This window comes from Prionailurus bengalensis, chromosome C1 (assembly GCF_016509475.1).
Source record: "Prionailurus bengalensis isolate Pbe53 chromosome C1, Fcat_Pben_1.1_paternal_pri, whole genome shotgun sequence".
NCBI lineage: Eukaryota > Metazoa > Chordata > Mammalia > Carnivora > Felidae > Prionailurus > Prionailurus bengalensis.
Genome location: NC_057345.1, coordinates 65,012,822 through 65,039,854, shown reverse-complemented (window position 1 = coordinate 65,039,854; position 27,033 = coordinate 65,012,822). Strand labels below are relative to the sequence as shown.

At 39.8% G+C, this 27,033-nt stretch overlaps 1 protein-coding gene across 3 annotated transcripts in view; it reads right to left on the bottom strand.

Annotated features, from left to right (window-relative positions):
- Positions 1-27,033, bottom strand: part of AK5 (adenylate kinase 5) — a 264,423-nt gene that overhangs the window by 131,702 nt on the left and 105,688 nt on the right. For all 3 annotated transcript variants that reach the window (XM_043575316.1, XM_043575314.1, XM_043575315.1), the window contains exon 7: positions 1,412-1,502. In XM_043575316.1, coding sequence (XP_043431251.1) covers positions 1,412-1,502 — 91 coding nt within the window. The remainder of the gene's footprint in view (positions 1-1,411; positions 1,503-27,033) is intronic.

Below are 27,033 nucleotides of genomic sequence, written 5' to 3'. Positions count from 1 at the left end.
TGGATCTAGAGAGTATTATGCTAAGCAAAATAAGTCAGCCAGAAAAAGACAAACATGTGATTTCATTCATATGAGGAATTTAAGAAACAAAAGAGATGAAGAAAGAAAAACAAGAGGTGAACCAAGAAACAGACTCTTAACTATAGAGAACAAACTGATGGTTACTAGAGGGGAGGTGGGTGGGGGGATGGGTCAAATAGGTGAAGGGGATTAAGAGTACACTTATCATGATGAGCACTGAGTAATGTATGGAATTGTTGAATCACTATGTGCACACTGAAACCAATATAACCCTGTAGGTTAACTCTACTGGAATTAAATTTTTTTAAATAAAAATAAGGGGCACCTTAAATCAGCTCCTCCACTCCACTGTCTTAACAAATGGAATACCTAGCAGTTAGATATCTGTTGTTAGAGGTCTAAATAAATGTTCTAAATACAATATTGACTTACAAAGCATGGCTGCCATAGCATTTTTCAGAGCAGTAGCACTCTGGTTTATATGATCTTATATGCTGCTCAATATTCAGTCTTTCCAACAATAGGCCATCTTACTATAAGTATCACTGGAAAACCAGGCAGGTGAGTTTACATTGTTATCTGTGCTCTGTGGGTCTGCCCAGAAAGATCACTGCCTTGACTTTCTTTGAAGCTATTCTTAGGGGGCTTCAAATCAAATATGGGTAAACATTTTTCATGTTTAGTCTTTTTCTTTACAGCCCAGAAGTTTTTTTGTCCTTATGGCCTGAGAAGAAAGTTCAGGACTGAGACAAAGATTTGAGAGTTATCTGCATAGTACAGATAGTGGAGACCATGAGGGACAATGAGTTGACCAGAATCAGACAGTCAAAGAAAATGAGATAAGGGTCAAGGACAGAACCTTGAGTACTGCTTCCATAAGGGTGTGTGATTGCCCTGCACTATTGTCCAAGGTCGAACTTCTAGGGGTGAATGCTTAGGAAGAGAAGGCACAGAGCCAAAATAGGAGCTGTGGGTTGGGAGAGGAGCAGCTATCTGACAGAAGGGGAGGCTTTTCCCAGGGGGCACAGCAGAGACATGTCAGAGTTAAGGAGTCCTGGAGGAGTTGTAACTTTTAATTGTTGCACAAAGAGTGGGCTAGATTCGACTTTTTCAATTATAGTAACACAGGTCGTGTGTTACATTGGGACTGCTTGCTAATTTACATGTGCAATGACTGGAAGGCAAGCTTTCACTATAAGGGCCAAATGGATAGTCCTTCTTTTCTATTTTGTTTTAGCCTTTATTTTCAAACCAGAGAGTGTAAAGCTCTGAGAACGGTGTCATCCTTAAAACCTTGCAGCAGATTGTTGAGCTCCAACATTACTACAAAACTCCAGACAGTTGGCAGGTGATCAGGCCATACTGTTGCCCAAAGGACATGGTGACTTACCTGCTGCAGCTTCTTTGTTTGGAAATAACTTGCTGTCAACTGCCACACTGATGTCATAGAACACCTCATCTTCGTTTCGGTCAGCATCAAACTGGGGGAAACAGGACAGACAAGTTGGGAACAAGAGAATGCATAAATTAGTTCATTCCCAAATATAATGAGCAAGCATCGTATAACTGTATCTCTAATGAAGCAGGTCAACAGGAACTAAAGCCCTTGAGTCTTAAACAGACTCATGGAGGATTTTTCAGTCTAGACCACACATATCAAACAAAGAAGGAGGGAGTCAGCGTGCATTTATTTATTTATTTAAAAATTTTTTAACGTTTATTCACTTTTGAGAGACAGAGACAGGCAGAGCATGAGCAGGAGAGGGGCAGAGAGAGAGAGGGAGACACAGAATCCAAAGCAGGCTCCAGGCTCCTAGCTGACAGCACAGAGCCGATGAAGGGCCCGAACCCACAAACCGCAAGATCACCACCTGAGTTGAAGTCGGCCCCTTAACAGACTGAGCCACCCAGGTGTCCCTACAGTCATTTATGATTAAGAAAAATGTGTAGAATTTTCGTAACTTATAAAGTAAGCTTTGGAAAAAAATGATAATTGAAACTTACCTTGTGGCTTCTGGCTCTTAGGGTTTTTGTTTTTCATTTAAGAGACCCATGAGGGGTGCCTGGGTGGCTCAGCTGATTAAGCGTCCAACTTTGGCTCAGGTCATGGTTCGTGAGTTCGAGCCCAGCATCGGGCTCTGTGCTGACAGCTCAGAGCCTGGAGCCTGCTTCAGATTCTGTGTCTCCCTCTCCCTCTGCCCCTCCCCTGCTCTGACTCTGTCTCTCTCTCTCTCTCAAAAATAAATAAAGATTAAAAAAATTTTTAAACTCATGAAAATACGGAGTTCTAAACAAGAGCGGAGGGGGGGATTTTCTAATGTACTGTTAAAAAAAAGAAAAAGGAAAGTGCCCCCAAACCAAACTTTAGTTACTATACTAGATACTACAGCTCCTACACAAAAGATGTAGTCTGTAGACACCGTAGACTTAGATGTAATAAAAATGACAGATTTAAACATTTTACCATTCTTTAAAATTTACAAAAAATGTAAATATTGAAAAAATGCAGTTATATTTATAAGTTCTCTATTTCCAAGTTGTGCAATGGTTTTTAAAAATACACTTTAGTACTGAGTTATAATCAATATATAATAAACTGTACATTCAAATCGGTAAGTTTTGACATCTGTGTCTGCATACCTGTGAAACCATCATAAAAATCAAAATAGTGAATATAACTATGTCTTCCAAAAGTTTCCTTGTGCCTCTTGGGAATGAATCCTTTCCTCCTGCCCCCCTACCTGGTAATCATTGATTATATGTCTAACTATAGATTTTTTTGGCATTCTCTAGAATTTTATATAAAAGGATTTATACAGAATGCAATCCTTTTCATCTGGATTCTTTTACTCAGCCCAGTTATTTTGAGATTCATCAATGTTGTATCAATAGTTCATTCCTTTTCATTGCTGAGTAGTATTCTACTGTATGGATACACTGTTCATCTCATCCTGGGTATCTTTCAGCTCATACATTGTAGCTTTCATCTCTAGATGCTTAATTTGAGTCTTTAAAAAAATCTACATCTCTATTGACGTTTGAAGGTCTCTATTGAAGGTTTGAACATCTAAAATACAATTATAACCGTTTAAAAAACATGTTTACGTATTTATTTTAGAGAGAGCAAGAGATTGTGAGTGGGGGAGGGGCAGAGAGAGAGGGACACAGAGAATCCCAAGCAGTCTCTACCCTGTCAGCGCACAGCCCCCATGTAGGGCTCGAACTAATGAACCCTGAGATGATGACCTGAGCCGAGACCGAGAATCAGACACTTGGACTGAGCCACCCAGGTGCCAAAATATAATTATAACTTTTAATGTCCTTTGCTGGTTCTAACATCTGGTGCCAGTTCTGAGTTAGTTCTGATTGATTTTTTTCCAACCATTATGAGGCATTTTTCTTGTTTTTTTGCATGCTTGGTAATTTTTATTGGACGCCAGGCATCATCATTTTGACTGTGTTGGGTGCTAGATATTTTTGTATTCCTATAAATATTCTTGAGCTTTGTTCTGGAATGCAGTTTAGTTACTTGGAAACAACTTGATTCTTTCAGATCTTGGTTTTAAGATTTATTGGGCTAGCCAAATATTTGCTAGAACTGATACACAAATTCAGTAAAGTTGCAGGATAAAAAATGAATGTATAGAAATCTGTTGCATTTCTATACACCAATAATCAAGCAGCAGAAATAGAAACAAACCAAGGAATAAATCCCACTTACAACTGCACCAAAAAGCATAAGATACCTAGGAATAAACCTAATCAAAGAGGTAAAAGACCTGCACTCTGAAAACTATAAAAACACTGATGAAAGAAACTGAAGATGACCCAAAGAAAGGGAAAAACATTCCACACTCATGGATTAAAAGAACAAATATTATTAAAATGTCCAGATTGGGGCACCTGGGTGGCGCAGTCGGTTAAGCGTCCGACTTCAGCCAGGTCATGATCTCGCGGTCTGTGAGTTCGAGCCCCGCATCGGGCTCTGGGCTGATGGCTCAGAGCCTGGAGCCTGTTTCCGATTCTGTGTCTCCCTCTCTCTCTGCCCCTCCCCCGTTCATGCTCTGTCTCTCTGTGTCCCAAAAATAAATAAACGTTGAAAAAAAAATAAAAAAAAAATAAAATGTCCAGATTGCCCAAAGCAATCTGAACATTTAATGTAATCCATATCAAAATGCCACCAGCATTTTTCAGAGTTAGAATAATCCTAAACTTCACATGGAACCACAAAAGACCCTAAATAGCCAAAGCAGTCTTGAAAAACAAAAGCAAAGCTAGAGGCATCACAGTTCCAGACTATAAGTTATATTACAACACTGATGCAGTGATGAAGACAGTATGACACTGGCACAAAAACAGACACATGGATCAATGGGACAGAACAGAAAACCCAGAAATGGCTTGATAGCTATATGGGCAATAAATCTTCAACAAAACAGGAAAGAATATCTAATGGAAAAAAGTCTTTTCAACAAATGGTGTTGGGAAAACTGGACAGCACATGCAAAAGAATGAAACCAGATTACTTTCTTATACCATACACAAAAATAAATTCAAAATGGATGAAAGACATAAATGTGAGACAGTAAACTATCAAAATCTGAGAGCACAAAACAGGGAGTAACCTCTTTGACATTGGCCGTAGCAATTCCTTACAAAGTATGCCTTCTGAGACAAGGGAAACAAAAGCAAAAATAAACTTTAGGACTTCATCAAAATAAAAAGCTTCTGCATAGCAAAGGAAACAATAAAACTAAGAGGCAACCTATTGAATGGGAGACAATATTTGCAAATGACATATCTGATAAAGGGTCAGTATCCAAAATCTATAAAAAAAACTTACCAAACTCAACACCCAAAAAGCAAATAATCCAGTGATGAAATGGGCAGAAGACATGAATAGACATTTTTCCAAAGAAGACATCCAGATAGCCAACCGACACAGGAAAAGATGCTCAACATCACTCATCATCAGGGAAATACAAATCAAAACCATGATGAGATACCACCTCACACCTGTCAGAATGGCTACAATTAACAACACAGAAAACAGCAGGTGTTGGCAAGGATGTGGAGAAAGGGGAACCCTCTTACACTGTTGATGGGAATACAAACTGGTGCAGCCATTCTAAAACACAGTTTGGAAGTTCCTCAAAAAGTTAAAAATAGAACTACCCTGTGACCCAGCAATTGCACTATTAGATATTTATCCAAAAGATACAAATATACTGATTCAAAGGGACAAATGCATCCTGATGTTTATAGCAGCATTATCAATAATAGCCAAATTGTGGAAAGGGCCCAAATGTCCATTGACTGATGAATAAAGAAATTATATATAAATTATATATATATAATATACATTATATATAATATATATATTATATATAATATATAATATATATAATATATATTATATATTATATATATTATATATATTATATATTATATATATATATAACTCAGCCATCAAAAAGAATGAAATTTTGCCATTTGCAATGACGTAGATAGAGCTAGAGAATCTTAAGCTAAGTGAACTAAGTCGGTCAGAGAAAGACAAATACTTACTATTTCACTCATACATGGAATTTAAGAAACAAAACAAATGAACACAGGGGGGAAAAAAGAGAGGCAAACCAAGAAACAGGCTCTTAACTATAGAGAATAAACTGATGGTTACCAGAGGGGAGGTGGGTGGGGGATGGGTTAAATAGGTGATGGGTATTAAGGAGGGCACTTGTAATGAACATCTGGTGATGAATGTAAGTGATGAATCACTAAATTCTACACCTGAAACTAGTGTTGCACTATATTTTAACTGGCTGGGATTTAAATAAAAACTTGAAAAAAAGAAAGACTTGTTGGGTTGGACCAGAGCAATGTTTAGTGTCCACTTATTCCCCACAGTAGAGGCAAGACTCTTCAAAGTACTCTACCCATTGCCTTGTGAATTAAGAGGTTTTCCAGAATGGCTGGTAGAAAAAGGCACTATTCCAAGCCTGCTGTAGCACCAGCTAATCCTTTTGGGTGGTTTTGTCTCTCAGCTTCAGGTAGTTTCCTCAAATGCATACACTGCACAGTACTCTGCTGAATACTGGAGGGGAACCCTTGGCAGATCTCTAGAGTTCTCTTTCAGTGTTGCTCATATGTCTGGTACTCTGTCCTCTGACCTTGGTCTCTTAGACTCTTAACTCTGTTCAACCCATTTGGTCCACCATTCTCCACAAGGCTTCCTTCTTCCTGCTCAGTAGCCCGGAAACTTCCAACAGTAAGAGCAATCCTAGGGCTTTCCGTGTTTGTTTCCTTTCAAAGAATCACCTTATGGCTTGTTGTAAGGTATCTTGAGAATTGTTTTTTAAGATTTTTAAATTTTTCTTTGTTCGTTTGTTTCAAGTGGGAGGGAAAATCCAGTCTCTTTTATTTTATCTGGGCCAGAGGTCTCAGCTCTTTAGCTTTTTAATCTTAATTAGTATCTTGAAATATTTAAGAAGAAACTAAGCGATTTATTCCTTTATATTCTCCTACTGAAGTGTTTCATCATTTTTAGCAAGGGAAATTTTAAAAGCCTGAATTAGAAAGTTATTTTTCTTACTTCTCCTTACAGTTAAAGCACCTCTGAATGGTGCTTCAAAGTTCTTTCTGTACGTCACATTAGCCCATGGGAAAGGTGAGGCAGATAGTTTTCTTTCTATTTTACAGGTGAGGAAATATCTACTCAGAGATATTATGACTTTCTCAAGTCAAACAGCCAATAAGCTGAGCTAGGATTTGCACTTCGGATGACTGACACTTTCCGCCCTGCAGATACCATTGTGGCAAGACAAATGCACCCCTGCTCGAATGAGTGTTACCACAGCCCTTTTATCTAAAAGCAAGATAAGAAAAGCAGCTGGTGGTTAGGGCAGATATGAGGAGACCATGAAGGCACATTTAGTGCCATCTTGATGCACTGCTCCTCATACCCATATGTATTATGGTTTTTTATTTTCAAAATATTTGTTAGGTATCATCAGTAAGGAGGAACATGTACTAAAGAAGGATTTTATTTTTTCTTAGGCTTTTGAGAAATGGATGGCAGTGTTGTGATTTTATAAATAAAAGAGCATAAATTTGTGTTTTAGCATGGGATTCCTAGAAAACAGAGCCTAAAGCAAAACATAGGTTAACACTTTACCAGAGGTTTTGTGCCGTGTGTGTGTGTGTGTGTGTGTGTGTGTGTAACCTCAGGACAGTAAGTGTGAGGAAAAAAGAAAAACAAGGCAAACAGGAAAGGAAAACAAATGTAAGGTAGTACATTCCTGGACTGGCCTCAGCTTCACAAGAAAACAGAGCTGCTAGGTTGGTCTCTAGAAAGACTAAATGGACCATCTACATTTCAGAACCAGTCTGATGGGGGGTGGGGAACTTGTCCTTTCAGTTTCCTGTATTTCACTGGTCCAAGTTTTACCTCTGAGGAGTTAAGTACCCTCTAATTCTTGGGTGTGCTGTCTAGCCCCTGGGGCAGCCACTGAGAAGACGTATCCCCACACCACAGGGAGCGGAGCAGCAGAGCATCTGAATCTAGAAGTGCTGAAAGAAGCCAGAGCCTCTGTAGGTCTGGTCTGCTTGGGTCTGAGTGCTGTCTCTGTAGAGACTCCCACCATGGTGGGTTTGATGAAGCCCTGCCTTCCACCCTGAAGAGGATGGCTGGTTGTCAGCAGTGCTGGAGATACAGGGCAGTGCTGGCCAGGGCTCTCCATTCAATAAGCAACCAAGGCCTGGTGCACAAGTGAGTCTGGGAGGCTTAAAATTGGGCTCAGATAGCTTAAAACTCTGCTAGAGCTGGATTTGAAGTTCTGCTTTCCCCTGTAGCAGCCGTCTGACTTTGAGCAACTTATTTCCCCCCTGTTCTTAGCACCTACACAACAGGATTGCTGTGAGGACTAAGGAGATGGTATATATTTAACACATCAGCACACAGCGTGCAGTTCGTTTTTGTCTCTCTCTCTGACTTCCTAGGTCTGAGGGAGTATATCTTACAGTTATTTGATCACTTCTATATTTTGGACACACATACACACTTTTTTTTTTAACTTGGGGATTGTGGAATAATGAATACAAGAGACTTTGAGACTTTCCGGGAGATATCCATTCTCTGACTGATTTGAACAAAGCTATGTTTAGTTCTAGCACAGGCTAATGTACCTGATTGTCTCAGCCCAGAGGCAGATTGCAAAAGGTAAAACACTATCCATAAAAACCTTCAACAAATATTTGCTGAGTAACTACTACATGCTGGGTAGACTCCAACTAACTACTGCTAAATGTTTGGATGATGAACATGGAACCATGAAGAAGGACGAGGACACCCACATAACCAACTCAACTCTGGATTTTGCAGATGCTGCTGAAGCTCATTTACTTCTGCATCAGGACCACAGAATTGAACTTAGGCTGCTTTATTTTCTGGGACATCCCACTTGTACAACTCCAGGGCTGGCATGGGACTCTTCCCTCCATTCTTTTAGCAGATATTGTGGCATACAGACCTTGGAGAGCATTGTGATGGGGTACTATCAGAACAATTGACACTTAATTGGCTAAGGCTCTTGCAAAGTGGTAATGCTCAGTGTTTAGAGAGGTTGTATGTATGGTTAGAGGCAAACTGGCTTTGAAATCATCATTTTACTTATTGCACATTTATTTGTTTTTGCACAAACTATATACATTAATGGATTTCAACCAGGAGAGATTTTGTCCACCCATCTCTCCCCCACTCCCAACAAATGTTGGGAGACGTTTTTGGTGGTCACAACTGGCAGGGGGACACGACTGTCCAGGGATGCTGCAAAATATCCTATAATGCATAGGACAGCCCCTTCATGACAAAGATTATCCAGTCTGAATGTCAATAGTGCCAAAGCTGAGAAACCCTAATCTTATCAGGTTTTGAGTTTCTAAATAGTGTTTTGAAACTCAGGTAGTGATGATTTTTCTTTCTTTCTTTTTTCTTTTTAAGGAAAAAGGTTTTGAGCTGTAAGAACCTAGGATGTTTACTTTAAAATGCAAAGCAGGGGCGCCTGGGTGGCGCAGTCAGTTAAGCGTCCGACTTCAGCCAGGTCACGATCTCACGGTCCGTGAGTTCGAGCCCCGCGTCAGGCTCTGGGCTGATGGCTCAGAGCCTGGAGCCTGTTTCTGATTCTGTGCTCCCTCTCTCTCTGCCCCTCCCCCGTTCATGCTCTGTCTCTCTCTGTCCCCCCAAAAATAAATAAATGTTGAAAAAAAAATGCAAAGCAAAGCAGAAGTGACAATGCTGCAGGGGTAGCCTAGGTGGAGGGTGATGGAATGAAAGTTTATCTACATCTCACAGGTGAGAACTGAGCTTCATGGGGCAGATGGAATCGTGTGCCACTAGAGCAGATGCTGTCTGACGTTGCTCCCAGCTCTGAAATTCTGTGATTGGATGGGCAACTTTATCTTTCTTGGTGACTGTCGTTTGTCTAGCAATCTTAACAAAACTCTCTTATTCTGAGGGAATGGACTCGCAGAGGACATGGGCTTGCATAATCTGTTTAAGGTCATTTAATTTAAGAGGGCTGGGGAGGTCAACTGGAAGTTTCAAAATAAGATGCTTACCAAATTCCCCAGTTGACTCACAAACACATGTTTTAACTTGAATAATAAATGTGGGAACAGCTTTCAAAATCATACAAAACATACCTGCATACGGGAAAGAAATTACAGGAGGGGGAGTAGAAGCACTGCCATGTGAGGAGAAAGGGGCAGTGACGGTTTGCATTTTTAAGGGCAAAAATGAGTTTATGGTTTTGTTTTCTTTTGGCGCTGATTTGCAGGCCGCAACAGGCTGTCCAAATCTTCTCCATGGAGACAGGGCTTTCTGCATTCTTCGCTCTGCTAGGTAGGAATGTTAGGTTTACAAAATATCTCTAAATGGACTCGAAGGGAGAATACTAGTTCAATTTCTCTTTCCAGATTCCACCTTTCCTTAAGTCTAGGTCTGCCTCTCACTTTTTCTCTGCTTAAATTTGAGAAGGAAACAAACTGGTTCTGTTATTAGTATTGTCTTAGTTTTATACATCCCTTAAGTATCATTCTCCGAGCATCAAACTCATTGCCTGAATTATTTACTTCTCCCTTGTTTCATGCAAAGGATTTCAATTAAGCATGCTCTCCACCAATGGCTTTCATCGTCTGCTGCTGGAGATCCCCCAACATGCAGATAATTGGACTTCAAATTTTCTCTTTTATATGTTTAGAGACTTCCCTCTAAATGACCGATTGGTTGGCATCCTCTTCACAGTGATTTTGTTTTTCTCCAACAAAAATTGGATATTGCATTAAAATAGTAATAACGTAAAGATCTGTGGTAACTGGAGTGAAATGTGTAGTTATCTGCGATGGAGTAATGGCAGTTGGTAATCATCTGCAGAATTGTGTTTCTGAACCTTCATAATTAATTACAAAATCTGAAAGGAAAGCACCAACATGGATTTGGTGGGGGGTGGGCAGGGATAATATTCTGAGTAAGCTGAATCAATCCTGTTTTGATGAGTGGGGTTCTTGAACCAGGGTGTGTAGAACATATTTCTTAACAGAATGAAATAAGGGGAAAACGTGAGAAGATATACCTAAAAACAGACATGATTGGTATGCGAAGAGATGAGTACTTCTCAGCTTTTTGTATGGAATCTGTATTTCACTGGATATTCAGATTATAGACAGCATCTGGAAAATTTGGTCGGGAGTAAGTCAATACAATAAAGTGGCTCCAGAAAAAATTACTGCAATATTTATGAAGTGTTTTAAGAAAAAGTTTTTTCCTGAACTCAAAACCTTAATGTAATAATGACTGACTTATCTTGTTCTAAGACTTAGAAAAGGAGACTGCGAATTTTGATTATTGTTATTACATTAGCTCAGAGGTCATTTTTCAGAATCTGCATCCGCATCAACAGCCAATCAACAAAGTACCAGGTACAGTTACCATTTTTTTAGCATCTACTATGTGCCATTCACCGTTAGGGCTTTCTTTATATGATTGTATGATTAAGTCCCTACAATATTATTATAAAAGGGGTATCGTTATCACCAGATTCAAAACCTGGGTCTTGGAGAGAGTAAATAACTTGTCCAAGATCATGCAGGTGGTAGAGCCAGGATCTGAATCCACATCTGGTCTATCAAACTGTGAGCGCCATCACCTGCCAAGGCTGTGAGGATCAGCTCTTAGCTCCACGGACAGACTTCATCTTAGCTGGGCACTTGTAAAACAAATCAAGGCTTTCAGAAGGACTCTTGGGGCAGGCCTCTAAGAATCTGTAGAAGCCAAGCCATGCTAGGTCCAGATGCAATACACTCAAACATTCTTGATCTTATTCCCTAGTCCCTATTTTCAGGCCACAGTTGGTAGTCTTACTTCTCTGAGCGATGGGTGTATGCTACTAGGTGGCTGTAGCTGTTGGCAGAAGGGCCTCCCTCTCTGCAGGCTGGCCAGGAGCCCTGGAAGGAGTAAGGACAGGCAAAGTTGACTATAAGAGACAGAAGACTGTCTAGCTCCTCACAGAGCTCTCCTGGGTTAGCTTCAAGTTACCAATTTCAGAGGGAAACTGGCTACTGCTTCATAGTCCTCTTTGTCTACTGTTGACTTCAGTTATACCCTCCATAGCAGCTTTCTTTTTTTTTATAAATTTTTTTTTACATGTATTTATTTTTGAGAGACAGAGAGAGACAGAGCACAAGTGGGGAGGGGCAGAGAGAGAAGGAGACACAGAATCCAGAGCAGACTCCAGGCTCTGAGCTGTCAGCATAAACCCTGATGTGGGCTTGAACTCAGGAACCGTGAGATCATGACCTGAGCCAAAGTCGGACGCTTAACTGCCAGAGCCATGCAGGCACCCCTCCATAGTAGCCTTCAAAAATGTCTTTCTGCAAACTACCCTGCCTCTCAGTATGAGGAGAGGACTTACGTCATCTATCATCCATGTCCCTTTTCATCCCAACTCAATCCTTTCTCAGCAACCAAAGAAAGAGTATGCTTACCCTCTTTCTGAGAGCCTCTTTGGGGTTGGAGAGAGGAGTTCTGCTATGGGTCCATGTCTGGCCTGCTGCTGTCTGGAGAGGCTGCTCTACTTCTGCTCCACAGCTCCACGGACTGGTACCCAGGGCCTGGCCTGGCTCAGTCCCTCCTCCCTACGCTCCAGCCAGGGCTGCAGCTCTGCCTCTGACTGACAGGCAGCTTTCCAGAAGCCTTGCTTTGGCCATCTCATAGGGGATGGTGGACAAGGCCATGCCACCCATGAGAGGGGAAAGGCTAGGTCTTCAGTCATAAAGGAGGTTGATGATGAGAGAGGAGGTCCAAGAATAAAAAATCCAAGTTGGTGGTGGGAACTGGGTCTGGAACAATTTTTGAAGTGAATGGTTTGTGGCTATAGTAGCTGATTATTAAATTTTGTAGGCTCAGGTAGAACTCAGAGCAGACTGACCAATGTTCAGATCATGAATGGGTAGCAAATGGCCAAGATCCTGCTCATTAATCTCTGTGGGCACTATGATGCGATGCTTTTGAAACTGCTGAAAAAAAAGTTAAGTTGCTACATGTGGCATCTAAAAAAAAAGCCAAACTCATAGAAACAGAGGGTAGAATGATGGTTGCCAGTAGCTGAGGCACAAGGGAAATGGGGAGATGTGGGTCGAAGGGTACAAACTTCCAGTTGGAAGATGAATACATTATGGGGATCTAATATTCAGCACTGACACAGTTAACAATATTATATATTTGAAAGTTGCTAAGAGAGTAGATCTTAAACTTTCTCACTACACACACACAAACACACACTATAATTATGTGAAGTGACGGATGTGTTAACTAACCTTATTGTGGGAAAATTTCACAACATATACGCATATCAAACCATCACACTGCATACTGGAAACTTGCACAATGTTATAGGTGCTATAACTCAAGCTAGAAAAAAAAGTAAAATAAAATGAACTTGCTGCAGAAAGCACATAAAAGAGATACTCAGTGAATGGAGGTAGCTGACATAAACCCCTATTTAGTACATGTGAAAAGGATTTAATATTTTATTAAGGTGCACCTTGGTGGCTCAGTCATTTAAGCATCTAACTTCAGCTCAGGTCATGATTTCATGGTTTGTGAGTTTGAGGTCCATGATGGGCTCTGTGCTGACAGCTCAGAGCCTGGAGCCTATTTTGGATTCTATGTCTCCCTCTCTCTCTGCCCCTCCCCTGCTCACACTCTGTCTCTCTCAAAAATAAGGAAACATTACAAAAATTTTAAAAATAAATTTAAAAAAATGATACTACTAAATGATACATTAACTAAGAGACAGTTCTGTAGCCCAGCAAATAGATTGATATAATGGATTTTGTCAAATAAGCCAAATTTTAGAATATGTCTTAGAATTAAAATGGATTCTATCCAATCTCTTATACTGTATACATGATGCAATTCAATTCAGTAAAGATTTATTGAGTACCTGCTTTGTGCCAGGTATGTGCTGGGCACTGAAGATGCATGGAGGAAAGAATAGATCATGTTAGCTTTTCTGTAATTATTAAGGCACCAATAAAGACTAAAATACTTTGAAAGAACTCAATAAAAAAGATTAAAAGAAGAAAAGGGAGAACAGACAAGATATACCCATTATAGATGAGAATCACATTGTGCAGTTCCTATTTTTTCTCCATTGCACCTCACAAGGCTCTGAGCCCCACAGATAGACAACAAATACTTGCCAAACTGAATTAACCAGAAAACTCGATTAATTAAAATACTCTTTTCCCTTCCTGTTTTCCCCTTCTTTCTCTCTCTCCCAGCATTCCAGCAATTTGAGGTTTTATACAACTACAAGGTGGTGGGATAAAGATTTAAACCTCTGCCAAGAAAGCTTCCAAACTAAAGAAGCTAGTTAAGAGTCTCAGAAGTCAAATTTCAGCCTCATGTGACATTTGGTACCTTTTCTAATTACAGGCTCCATTCTCTCCAGTGCTCAAGTGTCTCCTGCTGCAGAGCCCTAAGTGGCACCCTGGAAGCCTGAAAAAACCGCTGTGCTGCCTAAGCACCAGATGTGTGACTAGAGGCTAATTTAGGCCCTGGGAAGATCAGGCTCTTTCTAATTCCTTTTACTTATTTATTTTTCTTTCTTTTCTTTCCTTTCCCTGTAGTTGAGATGTTTCCTTCTTCTGCTTTTATTACAGTAAAACCCTGGATTGTGAGTTAACTTGTTCTGCGAGTGTTCCACAAGACGAGCAAACATTTCTAATAAACTTTAACTTGATAAATGAGCCATGTCTTGCAATATGAATAGTATGTGATGCCAAGTGTCACATCATCACAACTGAGCCAGTGGTTTTTCTCTCTCTCTCTCTCTCTCTCTGTGGGATACGCCCTCTCAGACCATGGTGTAAAAATCAGTGATTTTTCAGAACATTGGAAGGTACCCACAACTGGCACTAGTGTATTTTTGTCACCTCAAAGCATGTACGGACAGTCCTTTGCTTTTCCATACAAGAGTAAGCTTAGAAATGCTATGCTTCATTCTAGGTCAGATTGCCTGCAGATATAGACCCTTTCCTCTGCTGCCTTGTTGCCAATTACATTAAATACAGAATATTATAAGACTTAATTAATACTGTACTGTAGTCAACATCCATGAGTGATAGTGAAAGTCACCCTACACAATAATCCTCCTCTCTCTTGTCTCTCTTAGACCAGCCACAAAGGTTTTCAAAGTAAGTGCAGGTTAATTTGTTTATTTTTCTTTATGTTTTGTATGTTCTTTTATATTACAGTACTGTAACCTTTTTATATGTATATTTTTGGGTTGTGGAATGAGTCATCTGAATTTCCATTATTTTTTATGGGGGAATTTCCTTTGATATACAAGTGTTTTGGATTATAAGCATATTTCCAGAACAAATTATGCTTGCAAACCAATGTTTTACTGTATTTTCAAAATTTAAGTATTTGCACATACAGTGCAATACTGGTTTCAGGAGTAGAATTCAGTGATTCATCACTTACATACAACACCCAGTGCTCATCACAAGTGCCCTCCTTAATACCATCACCCATATAGCCCATCTCCAACCCACCTCCTTCTGTCAACCCATAGTTTGTTCTCTATTATTAAGAGTCTCTTGCATTTTGTTTCCCTTTCTTTTCCCCCACCCTTCCTATATGTTCATCTGTTTTGTTTCTTAATTTCCACATAGGAGTGAAATCATATGGTATTTGTCTTTCTCTGACTTATTTCACTTAGCATAGTACATTCTGGCTCCATTAATGTTGCAAGTGGCAAGACTGCATTCTTTTTGATGGCCGAGTAATATTTCATGTGTGTGTGTGTGTGTGTGTGTATACATAGTGTGTGTGTGTGTGTATATATATATATATGTATGATATACAATATCATATGTATAATACATATATCACAGCTTCTTTATTGATTCATAATTTGATGGACATTTGGGTTCTCTCCATCATTTGGCTATTGTTGATAATGTTGCTATAACCATTGGGGTGCATGTACCCCTTTGAATCTGCATTTTTGTATACTTTGGGTAAATATCTATTATTTACAAATTGCTGGATCATATAGGGTAGTTCTATTTTTAGTTTTTTGAGGAACATCAAATACTGTTCTCTAGTATGGTTGCACCAGTTTGCATTCCCACCAACAGTGAAAGAGTGTTCCCCTTTCTCTGTATCCTCACCAACACCTGTTGCTTCTTGTGTTGTTAATTGTACATTCCGACAGGTGTGAAGTGGTGTCTCATCATGGTTTTGATTTGTATTTCTCTTATGATGAGTGATGTTGAGAATCTTTTCATGTGTCTGCTAGCCACATGGATGTCTTCTTTGGAAAAGTATCTATTCACTATTTGCAGACGACATAATACTCTATGTAGAAAACCCGAAACACCCCTCCAAAAAATTGCTAGAACTAACACATGAATTCAGCAAAGTCACAGGTTATAAAATCAGTGTGTAGAAATCTGTTGCATTTCTATGCACCAATAATGAAGCAGCAGAAAAAGAAATCAAGGAATTGATCCCATTTGCAATCGCACCAAAAACCAGTAAGATATCTAGGAATAAACCTACCTAAAGAGAGAAAAGATTTGTATTCTGAAAACTATATAACACTTATGAAAGATATTGAAGAAGACACAAGGAATGGAAAAGCATTCCATCCTCATAGATTGGAAGAACACTGTTAAAATGTCTATGCCACTCAAGCAATCTACGCACTTAATGCAATCCCTATCAAAATACCACCAGCCTTTCTCACAGAGCTAGAACAAACAATCCTAACATTTGTATGGAACCACAGAAGACACTGAATAGCCAAAGCAATCCTGAAAAAAACAAAACTGGAGACATCACAATTTCGGATTTCAAGCTATATTACAAAGCTGTAGTTATCAAGGTAATATGGTACTGGCACAAAAACAGACACACTGGTGGAACAGAATAGAAAACCCAAAAATGGACCCACAACTGTGTGGTCAACTCATCTTTGACAAAGCAGTAAAGAATATGGAAAAAACGACAGTCTCTTCAACAAATGGTTCTGGGAAAACTGGATGGTGACATGCAGAAGAATGAAACTGGACCATTTTTTTAAAAATACACAAAGATAAATTCAAAATGGATTAAAGGCCTAAATGTGAGACAGGAAACAATCAAAATCCTACAGGAAAACACAGGCAGCAACCTCTTCGACCTCAGACTAGACACGTCACAGAAGGCAAGGGAAACAAAAGCAACAAGAACTACTGGGACTTCATCAAGATAAAAAGCTTCTGCACAGTGAAGGAAACAATCAATAAAACTAAAAGGCAGTATACAAAATGGAAGATATTTGCAAATTATAAAGGGTTAGTATCCAAAATCTATAAAGAACTTATCAAACTTATCAAACTCAACATCCAAAAAACCAATAACACAGTTAAGAAATGGGCAGAAGACATCATTCTTATATTTTTAAAACTTTATTTCCAGCAGTGTTGACTTTAACTACCAGAGCCAAATATGATCAGTTCATAACTGTGTGGAGACTCAGGAGGAGGTCAAATGGAATCAAAGAGGTCAGCTTAGAAAATGAAAAACGGAGGGAAATGAATCTTACAATATGAGCATAGGACATTACGATGAAACATACCACTTACAAGTAGGAAAGAAGTTAAAATTTTCAATCTAATTCTTTTTGTAGTTCTGTCTTTCTGTTTACAAACTTCTTTGGGACTGCACTTAACATTTACAGAAACATATTTTATGGGAATAGTCAATGATCATTGTGGATCATAAAATAGCTGTTAGAAGAATCATGCTAATGTTTCTCCTTGTTGGAGACATGAACATGAAATAAGTATGATTTGGGGGAAATAATTACATTCAGTCAAATATGCCAGAGTCACTGCCCTCATGGAATTCAAGGTCTACATTGAGTATATGATATGTAAATCATTAATGACAGTTACTTATGGGAAGGGGTGTAATGAGGGTGCACATTGGGTGCCCTGGAAATGGAGCTGGACAAGTAGGCAGTGTGGGGTTGAGAAAGCTGACCCATGAGTCAAGTTCTGAACAAGTGAGACTAAGAAAATTGAAGAGAGGAAAGGAAAGGAAGGGAAGGGAAGGGCATTCCAATCAGAGAAACAGCAGTGCAAACGGATGAAAGGCGTGACATGTGCCTTAAGATCTTGAGGGGCGCCTGGGTGGCGCAGTCGGTTAAGCGTCCGACTTCAGCCAGGTCACCATCTCGCGGTCCGTGAGTTCGAGCCCTGCGTCAGGCTCTGGGCTGATGGCTCAGAGCCTGGAGCCTGTTTCCGATTCTGTGTCTCCCTCTCTCTCTGCCCCTCCCCCGTTCATGCTCTGTCTCTCTCTGTCCCCAAAAAAATAAATAAATGTTGAAAAAAAAACTTAAAAAAAAAAAGATCTTGGGATATGCCTTCTGAGAAGGGACTGAGTGATGTACCTTCTTGTTTCCTGAAGTTATTTGGGTGCCCTTCTGGGATTTTTGATCTGGTAGCTGCTTCCCCTATCAGAAACCCCTGGCCATGTGTATGTAGTATGTGTGTGCTGGTCTGTGTACCCAAGAACATGACAGCTGAGCTCAACTACTGTGCCTAATGGTATTTACCACTTATTGAGTACTTGCTCTACACTAGGCAACAGGCAAAGCACGTTGCAAACATCTCAATTAACCCCTAGAACAACCTGGGGGATCACTCTCCCAAGGAAATAGTTGGCTTAGAAAGGTAAGTACTTACTTAAGGTCATACAACTGATGAACAGCAGGGCTTAGGTACAGTCTCAGGTCTTATTACAATGCTTGTGCTCTTAAGAACTAAGTTATTTTAGCTCTGGAAAGAACAAATCCTATGTTCTTAGTTATCCCACACTCATTTCTTTTTCCTCTCTAATTTTAGCTTTAAGGTCATTTCCAAATTCAGAGCCATTTAAACAACCATCCTCATTTCTCCCTTTACTCACTAACCCTAAGTCTCGTATTTTGTGATAACATTGTGTGTGCCAAGTTCCCAAAAAACCAAACTGGCCTTTGTTTTAGAATAATTAACTTATTAGCAAGATGGCTGTGACAGGCTTGATAGTAAGAAATAATTAAAGAATGGAAACAGAACAGAGGATTGTTTAACAACTTAATAGTCATTGGGCCCCTTGGATAATTCCACAGTTTTGCTCCAAGTTTTAGGAAAAAAATAAATGAGGAAATAGAGAAAAATAAAATTATGAGAATGTAGATCAGATCTGTAATAATGGGATATATATTTAGGTCCATGGACAGAGGAGGGAAACTAATATGCCAATGGACAAAACATCCCTATAAACGCTTCTGATGCTAAGACCTTATGTGCATTTAGCTGACTCCACTAGGACAGTTACTTTTCTTATTCCTCTGCTAGAATGATTAACCTCTGACTAGAAGCAACCTGCAGAAAAAGAGATCATGTGTCATCCATAAGCAGTATCTAGATTTTATTCATTGAATTTTGAAGTGGACCATCTAGAAAAAGAATTTTTTTGGCCACGTAACACTTAACCAACTGTGGACTCAGCAAATTTAATTTCTGTGTAGTGCTGGGTTGATTCTGTTGAGTAAGTTTGGTATTGATAGATCTTTCAGGCAGTGGTTGACGCAGAAACTTGCGAGGAGAAAGATGAGCGAGTCAGGAGTACAGCTGTAGAAAATGGCTCTATCTCATCCCATCCTGGCTCCACCTTCTCCATCAATGTTTTTTGTTTTGTTTTTGTTTTTGTCTGTGGGAGGTTATTTTCAGTTAATTATTCCTCTATGTTTTTACTTTCAGGTATGCTTGAGACCCTAGAGGAAATCCTTAGCTTCCCAAAGACACCAGCAATGAGAGATTCTGTTCTACAAAGGTTGACTTCACTCAGAGACAAAGGGAGTACAGCATCTGAAAAGCCAATTAGCTTCCGTGCTGTCTCAAGCTGAGTCTGCTTCTCTTTTTATTTTTATCTTTACCATCATAGACATGGTGAATGTCCTCCTAAAGGGGATTGGGATTGGTAACCTTACGTAAAATATAAAGGGTGCATAGCATTTGCAAAGTAACAGGCTCCTCCAAAATTTTATAGACAACATTCCACTTGGTACACATGGGACTGTCAATGGAGACCAGAGCCAATGAGAAACTTTTAGGAGCCTCAGGCAAAAAGCTGAGCCTAAGAAAAACAAAATTAATGCCAATTTCAAATACAACCTCCAGGCTCATAGAATGAGGCAGCTTTGATTACACAAAAACAAACGCAGTAAGTCAGCTTTTACAAAATGACAAAGCGGCTTTGCAGGACATCTGGAAAACTTATCACATTCCACGGGGCCCCTTGCAAGCTCATTGAAAAGTTCTCCTGGTTTGTTTTCATTTACTCAACACATATTTATTGAGTACCTAATGTTTGCTGTAGGTACAGAATGCAAAGGTGTTTGACTCCTTGTATCATATAGTAAAAGAGAGAGGATTGTTTTCATCTCCTGTGAATGCCCTCTCCATGGAATATAAGTCACACTACTGAATGTGTGGAAACTTTTATTAATTCGTTCATTTAAAAACACTTGTGCACCTATTACATGACATGCACTGGAGGCTCAGTGCTCAGTAAAACAGGACTCTCACCCTTAAAGAGTCACAGCCCAGTGAGGAGGCATTCACTTGAACCCTAACATTCATACAGAGTAAGAGCTGTCACAGACTCATATAGAAATGTACAGTGGGAGATCAAAGGAAAAAGGAGAATTAATTAGTATCAGAGAGGGAAGGGGGATTAAGAAGGATGTGTGGGGTGGGTGAAATTGAGGATTAAAGAAAGTGTCATAGAAGAGAGGGCATTTGAGCCCCAAATATTTAGGACTCATAAATGTCCTTATCTGGGTTTATGGCTGCCCCATCAAATCTAATAAATATACTCTTCTTCATCTGACAATAATTTACAAATCAGACAACACACAGACAACACTATTTTTTTGTCTGGTTAGAGAATTGAGTTTCTCATTAATGTCAATAATAATTCATTGTTTTGCTCTGACCACAGATAACAAAGGAAGTGATAAGGTGTAGAGCAAGACTTTTGAGCTAGACCATCTGGATTCACATCCTAGCACTATCGTTATTCATTGTGTGACTTTGGAGGAGTTACTGATTTTCTAAGCCTCTTTCCTCATCCATAAAAAGGTGATAACCATAGTGCCTGTGTCATGTGGTTGTAGATCGCCAAAGTTAAGTAAGAGAATCCATTATTACCGTAGAGCTTGGCACAAAGATCTCAAAAAGTGTCCCCTATTACTATGTTAGAGAGTGGTAAATGGTTGTCTGTGCAGAATCACATTTTCTGGAAGCATTTAAAATGAAATAAATTCTTTTAGTCCAAAATGATTTACGTATCTTTCTGACAACTTCATAGGTCTTACTTATAATTGCTTCTGCTTTAAAGAAAAAAACCCTGGTTTAAATTATTTTATAAAAACCATCATAAATTGATAGAGGAAATAAAAGGCACAGTAGCAACAAATTACCCCAATCTTGCCTCCCTTTTACTTCTCTGCAATCTCTTTCAGACCAAGCACAGTCACGAACCTATAGGAGGTGCTCTGCAAGTGACTAAATGGATTAATAAATGAATGATCTCAATGACTCTGCCTCAAAAAGAAGTATAAGCTATTACAAAAATCATGCCCTAAGAACTAGATTTCTGTGTTTACCCTGAAAGCTGGTAATAACTGTAGTATCGTAAAATGCCTTCCTGCATTTTAAAATATTTAAAAGGAATTCCATCACTATTTCCTGACTGGAAAGGCAACATGGGGGACTGTGGGCAAAGTGGTGAATTTGGCATGAGAAACAACAGTGATGATGCTGATGCTAGATCACTGTAACAGGTTTCCACGGAGTATAAAAACAGTCCTTTGGCCACCAAAAGGCCATTTCCTTTTGGCATAAAATCATGACCTACTTAGCTGTCTTGTCAGGAGAGGCAGAGCCACTATTATGAATGTGCAGATTCTGGTTCTGTATATGTTCAGTCACAATTAACACAGCTGGGAGACAGCCAAGAGGTGGGGGGGCGGTTAAGCATAAACCCGTGAGTGCGCATGGAAGAGAAAACAATATAGGTTCTCTTTTTACAATTCAGGTGCATAATTTTTAAAGATTTGTAAGTAGTCAGATACTTACCTCATTTTAGGATAATATTAGCATTTATTTAAAATGTGTTATTGTGGGCCACCTGGGTGGTTCAGTCGATTAAGCATCTGACTCTTGATTGTGGCTCAGGTCACGATCTCACAGTTAGGGAGTTCAAGCCCTGTGTAAGGCTCTGCACTGACAGCATGGAGCCTGCTTGGGATTCTCTCTCTCCTCTCTCTCTGCCCCTCCTCCCGCTCTCTCTCTCCCTTTCTCTCTCAAAATAAGTGGATAAACATTAAAAAAATCCACAAGCATATGCATGCCAGTACCCAGATTTTATTAAAAAAATAAATAAAATGTGTCATTGTAAGTTTTTCTTTAATATATCAAGTAAATTACAGAGGGATGTGCCTTCAACTCTAAGTCCCTTATCTCATACATGATGGCACAGAGCAAACCAGGAATCACACTGAAGAACGAAGCAACTCACTAGAAAGGCCCCAAATGTATTAAAGGCTTTTCGCCAAAAGACCCATGAGATTTTGAGTTTGAAAACTTGTGCCTTGGAGGAATGCTGAAAAATAATTAACATCCATTTTAATTTCATGCCTTCCAATATTCATCATATTTTGAGCTGCAGCCAGGTCTGCATATAAACAACCAATTTAAAATGCATAATTGTATATGTGCACATTCAATGGCTAATCTATCATAGAGCACAGACAAAAAGACTGGGGATCTTGTGGGTATTTCCACTACTCTGAATGATCTAAGGATTCTAGAATTTCTGATTTTTATTCAAGGATTATCTTGGAGTCGACATTTCTGGCCTTTTTGAAGGAGAGAGATGAGCTGTTGATTCCACTTTTTAAAAGAAGAAGAAAAACAGTCTATGAAGCTACAGATGACCCAGGATCAGGGGTTTTCAGTATTTACTTGATTTATTTCACTTTCCTCATTTCTGAGTGTTTAGTATAATGAGGATAGGAGTGTGGGCTCTGCTATTACACCAGCTATGTGGCCCTGGAGAACACATCCATCTCAGTTTCTGCAGGTGTAAAAACAGGGGTAATAAAAATTCCTACCAGACAAAAATAATCCACACTTAGTGTCTGCACATGGCAAATGTTTTACAAATGCTAGTTATTATTATTATCATGTTGTTACTATCTAGTTCCTCAGTATCTTCTCTGCAGCATCTATCCATTTGTTTATTCAGCCATCAGCTATGAACTGAACACCTGCCGTGCACAGACAACATATGCCACGTCAACAGCCTAAAGATGTCTTTACGGGAAGAAGGCACTGAGGAAGACAGATATACATGTACCAGGTCGGCAGACCCACCCCCAGTTGTTGTGGGTGTTGGCTGCCAACAGGACACTCCCATGCCCTAGTCAGGGGGCCTGCTCTTTGCTAACTGGTGAGAGCTGCCCCCCTAGGCCATGCCTATACAATTCACCCTGCAGAGCTGGTGAGGTCAGGCTGAGGCTAGACTGTCCCTGAAACTGTTTGCTTGTTTCTGCTTTCCTTCCTTGCTCTCTTCTGTTCCTTTCACTCAATGACAGGTGTCTTCTGAGAGTGCTCCCCTCAACAGACCCCTCAGAGGCTCTGCTGCTACAGAATCCAACCCAAGACAAAATGTGCCCATGCATCATCTTGATAAAAAATTTTAATAACATATCTTTCAAGAAATACATCAGTAATGACTAACCACAAATTCCTAGAGCTTCTTTAACATACATAAATAAAAATAGTCCATTGTTTATCTGAAGTGATTGAATACATACTTTCAAAGTATTCTTATTAAGACTTCACTCTTCAGTCTATTATCTTAGTTTCACCTTTCTTTAAAGCTAAGAAATCATGCTATATAATGGGTATAAAGTAAATAGAACAAAAATCTGATTTAAGAACTTTAAAAAACTCGTTTTGGATTTATTTTTATTTCCGGTGTTCATCCAAAACTGAAATAAAAGCCTTCTTTTCTGGATAGATTGGTGACTTTGATCATCTCCCTGGATCCATGTTTCTTCCCATTGATTTTTTTTTCTTTTACACATTACAAGTGGTCTGGGTTTGTCATTCTGCGTAGGATTAGGTTGCTGGCTTCACACACTGAGCTGAAATGGGTTTCTACACTGTCTTAAGTGTCCAGTATTACAGTTTTATTGACTGTTTACTGATAAACCATCTTTGTTTATAAACCATCACAAATGATGCAATTGTGAATAATTACAGATAAGTGCTTGGTATAGGCATTTCACACTATTAGAGATCATGCTACATCAAAATCATTAAAAAAATTTTTTTCTAATGTTTATTTATTTTTGAGACAGACAGAGACAGAGCATGAAGGGGGGAGGATCAGAGAGAGGGAGACACAGAATCTGAAACAGGCTCCAGGCTCTGAGCTGTCAGCACAGAGCCCGACATGGGGCTCGAACTCATGGACTGCGAGATCATGACCTGAGCCGAAGTCGGCTGCTTAACCGACTGAGCCACCCAGGCGCCCCTCAAAATCATTTTTAAAGACATTTTTTGATGTTTATTTAAAATTTTTTAAAATATTTATTTATTTTTGAGAGAGAGAGAGAGAGAGCGAGTGTGAGCAAGGGAGGGTCAGAGAGAGAGGGAGACACAGAATTTGAAGCAGGCTCCAGGCTCTGAGCTGTCAGCACAGAGCCTGACATGGGGCTCAAACTCACAGACTGCTAGATCATGACCTGAACTGAAGTCAGACGTTTAGTTTAACCGATTGAGCCACCCAGGCACCCCAATGTTTATTTATTTTTGAGAGAGACAGAGCGTGAGTTGGGGAGGGGTGTAGATAAAGGGACACAGAGAATCTGAAGCAGGCTCCAGGCACTGAATTGTCAGCACAGACCCCAATGTCAGGCTTGAACCCATGAACTCTGAGATCATGACCTGAGCTGAAGTTGGACGCTTAACCGACGGAGCCACCTAGGTGCCCCTCAAAGTCATTTTCTTTTTTTTAATTCATTTTTTAAAAAATTTACATCCAAGTTAGCATATAGTGCAATAATGATTTTAGGAGTAGAATCCAGTGGTTCATCCGATACATATAACACTCAGTGCTCATCCCAAGTATCCTACTTAATGCCCCTTGCCCATCCCCCCCCCCACAACCCCTCCAGGAACACTTAGTTTGTCCTTTGTATTTAAGAGTCTCTTATGTTTTGTCCCCCTCCCTGTTTTTATATTATTTTTGCTTCCCTTCCCTTATGTTCATCTGTTTTGTATCTTAAATTCCACAGATGAGTGAAGTCATATGTCAAAGTCGCTTTTTAAATAAAACTAAGCATAACTGACTGTAACTAGGTATGAGTGAAAAACAGAGTGAACTTCATATTCGAATGGCTTATCGAATGGCTAATTATCCTTCATTACTGGTGACCCTTCCCCAAACCAGAGAACACAGGGTAATATCAGACCTCACACGTCCAGCCGAGGCCCTCTTCTCACTCCTGAATTCACAAAGACCCATGCTCGAGGTCCACCTACCATGTGGGCCACACCCTTATTTATTTTTTTATTTATTTTTGACAGAGAGAGAGAGAGAGGGAGAGAGAGAGAGGGAGACAGAGTGTGAGTGGGTGAGGAAAAGAGAGAGAGGAAGACACAGAATCCAAAGCAGGCTCCAGGCTCTGAGCTGTCAGCATAGAGCCCGACGTGGGCCTCGGACTCATGAAACACGAGATCATGACCTGAGCCAAAGTCGGACCCCTAACTGACTGAGCCACCCAGGCACCCCTGGACCACACTCTTTTAAAAAAGAATTTAGAAAACTGTAGTTTCGGGGCGCCTGGGTGGCGCAGTCAGTTAAGCGTCCAACTTCAGCCAGGTCATGATCTCGCGGTCCGTGAGTTCGAGCCCCGCGTCAGGCTCTGGGCTGATGGCTCAGAGCCTGGAGCCTGTTTCTGATTCTGTGTCTCCCTCTCTCTCTGCCCCTCCCCCATTCATGCTCTGTCTCTCTCTGTCCCAAAAATAAATAAACGTTGAGAAAACTGTAGTTTCAAAGTAATAAGAATTTGTTAAAATAGGAATAATTTGCATTGCAATTATTTTACCTCCCCAATGCCACAAATTCCTTAATAATCACACTATCAAGTTCTTTAAAGAGCTAAAATTATATTCATTTCATCTACCTTCTTTTCTGCCGTCCTCTCCCTTCTCATGACATTGTCCTGACACATTTCTGTACTTGCATAATTCATCATTTCTGCTGTGCCAGGCAATCTCTGTGCCCCAGATAATGCTGCTTTTCTCCTTTCTTCTTTCCTACAATGAGGTCCAGAAACTCTTCCTGTGGTAGCCATAGATTCTCCCACTTTCTTTCCTACCACTGGGAACAAGAGTTTGCGAATATCTGTCCTATGTGTTTTAAAATTGAATGCTACTATTCCTTCCCTGTCCCCACATTTTCTTCTTTCAGGCAGATGTAGTCTTGACTTTCACCAATAGTGTTTGACATCAAAGTGTTTCTACGGTCTCCTTCGGGAAACATCAGAAAATCAGCCTTGGGCTACCTAGTTTGAAACATCTCAGGGCCCCCAAATACAGTCCTATGCGATTCAGGCTTTGGTTTAGTCTGAGAAGTCAGTTACCATAATCAACATGATAAACTTTATAGATCCTTATTTATGCTATTTTCTTATCACTAAGTGTCTTATTTTCCAGACAGGATAGTTCTCATTCCATGAGCAAGCTCCTCTTCCATCCAGCCCTCCAGTTTGTCTCTTCTACTTTTCCTCACAGTCCCCCGATATTCCCTATTTGCTTCCTGAATTTGTGGTCTGTGACGCAGCCTGCCCACGGATGAGCAGCTCTTAGAGTTGCCCTGCCAAATTTGCCACTTCACATTCTCCTTGCAGCCAAGTGAAGAAAGTTCAAGGTCGCAATCAATCTTCTTTTTTTTAAAATAGATCTCATCCTTCCCACACTTTGTTTTCAGTAGCGCATAATAGTTCTCTTAAATGTCAGGTTTTCTGTAGCTGACAAGATTTTAAAAGTATTTCTCCCACATTTCATTCTAAATTATCCTAGTTTTCCATACATGAGGAATGCTTAATTTGAAAAAGAAAAGATAAGACTTAGAATATTTTACATGCATTTTGGGTTGCTGAGATGTTAAAGATTTGGCAGCAAAGGCTCTACCTGAATGCTGAGAAGAGCTTACTGACAGAAAGAGAGCATGACTGGAGTGATAATTCAGAAGAAAATACCAGTATTAATTTGTTCCCTAATTGTAGCATTAACAGGGGCAGAACTGTGTCTGCTGTTTTACTTTTCCTTCCC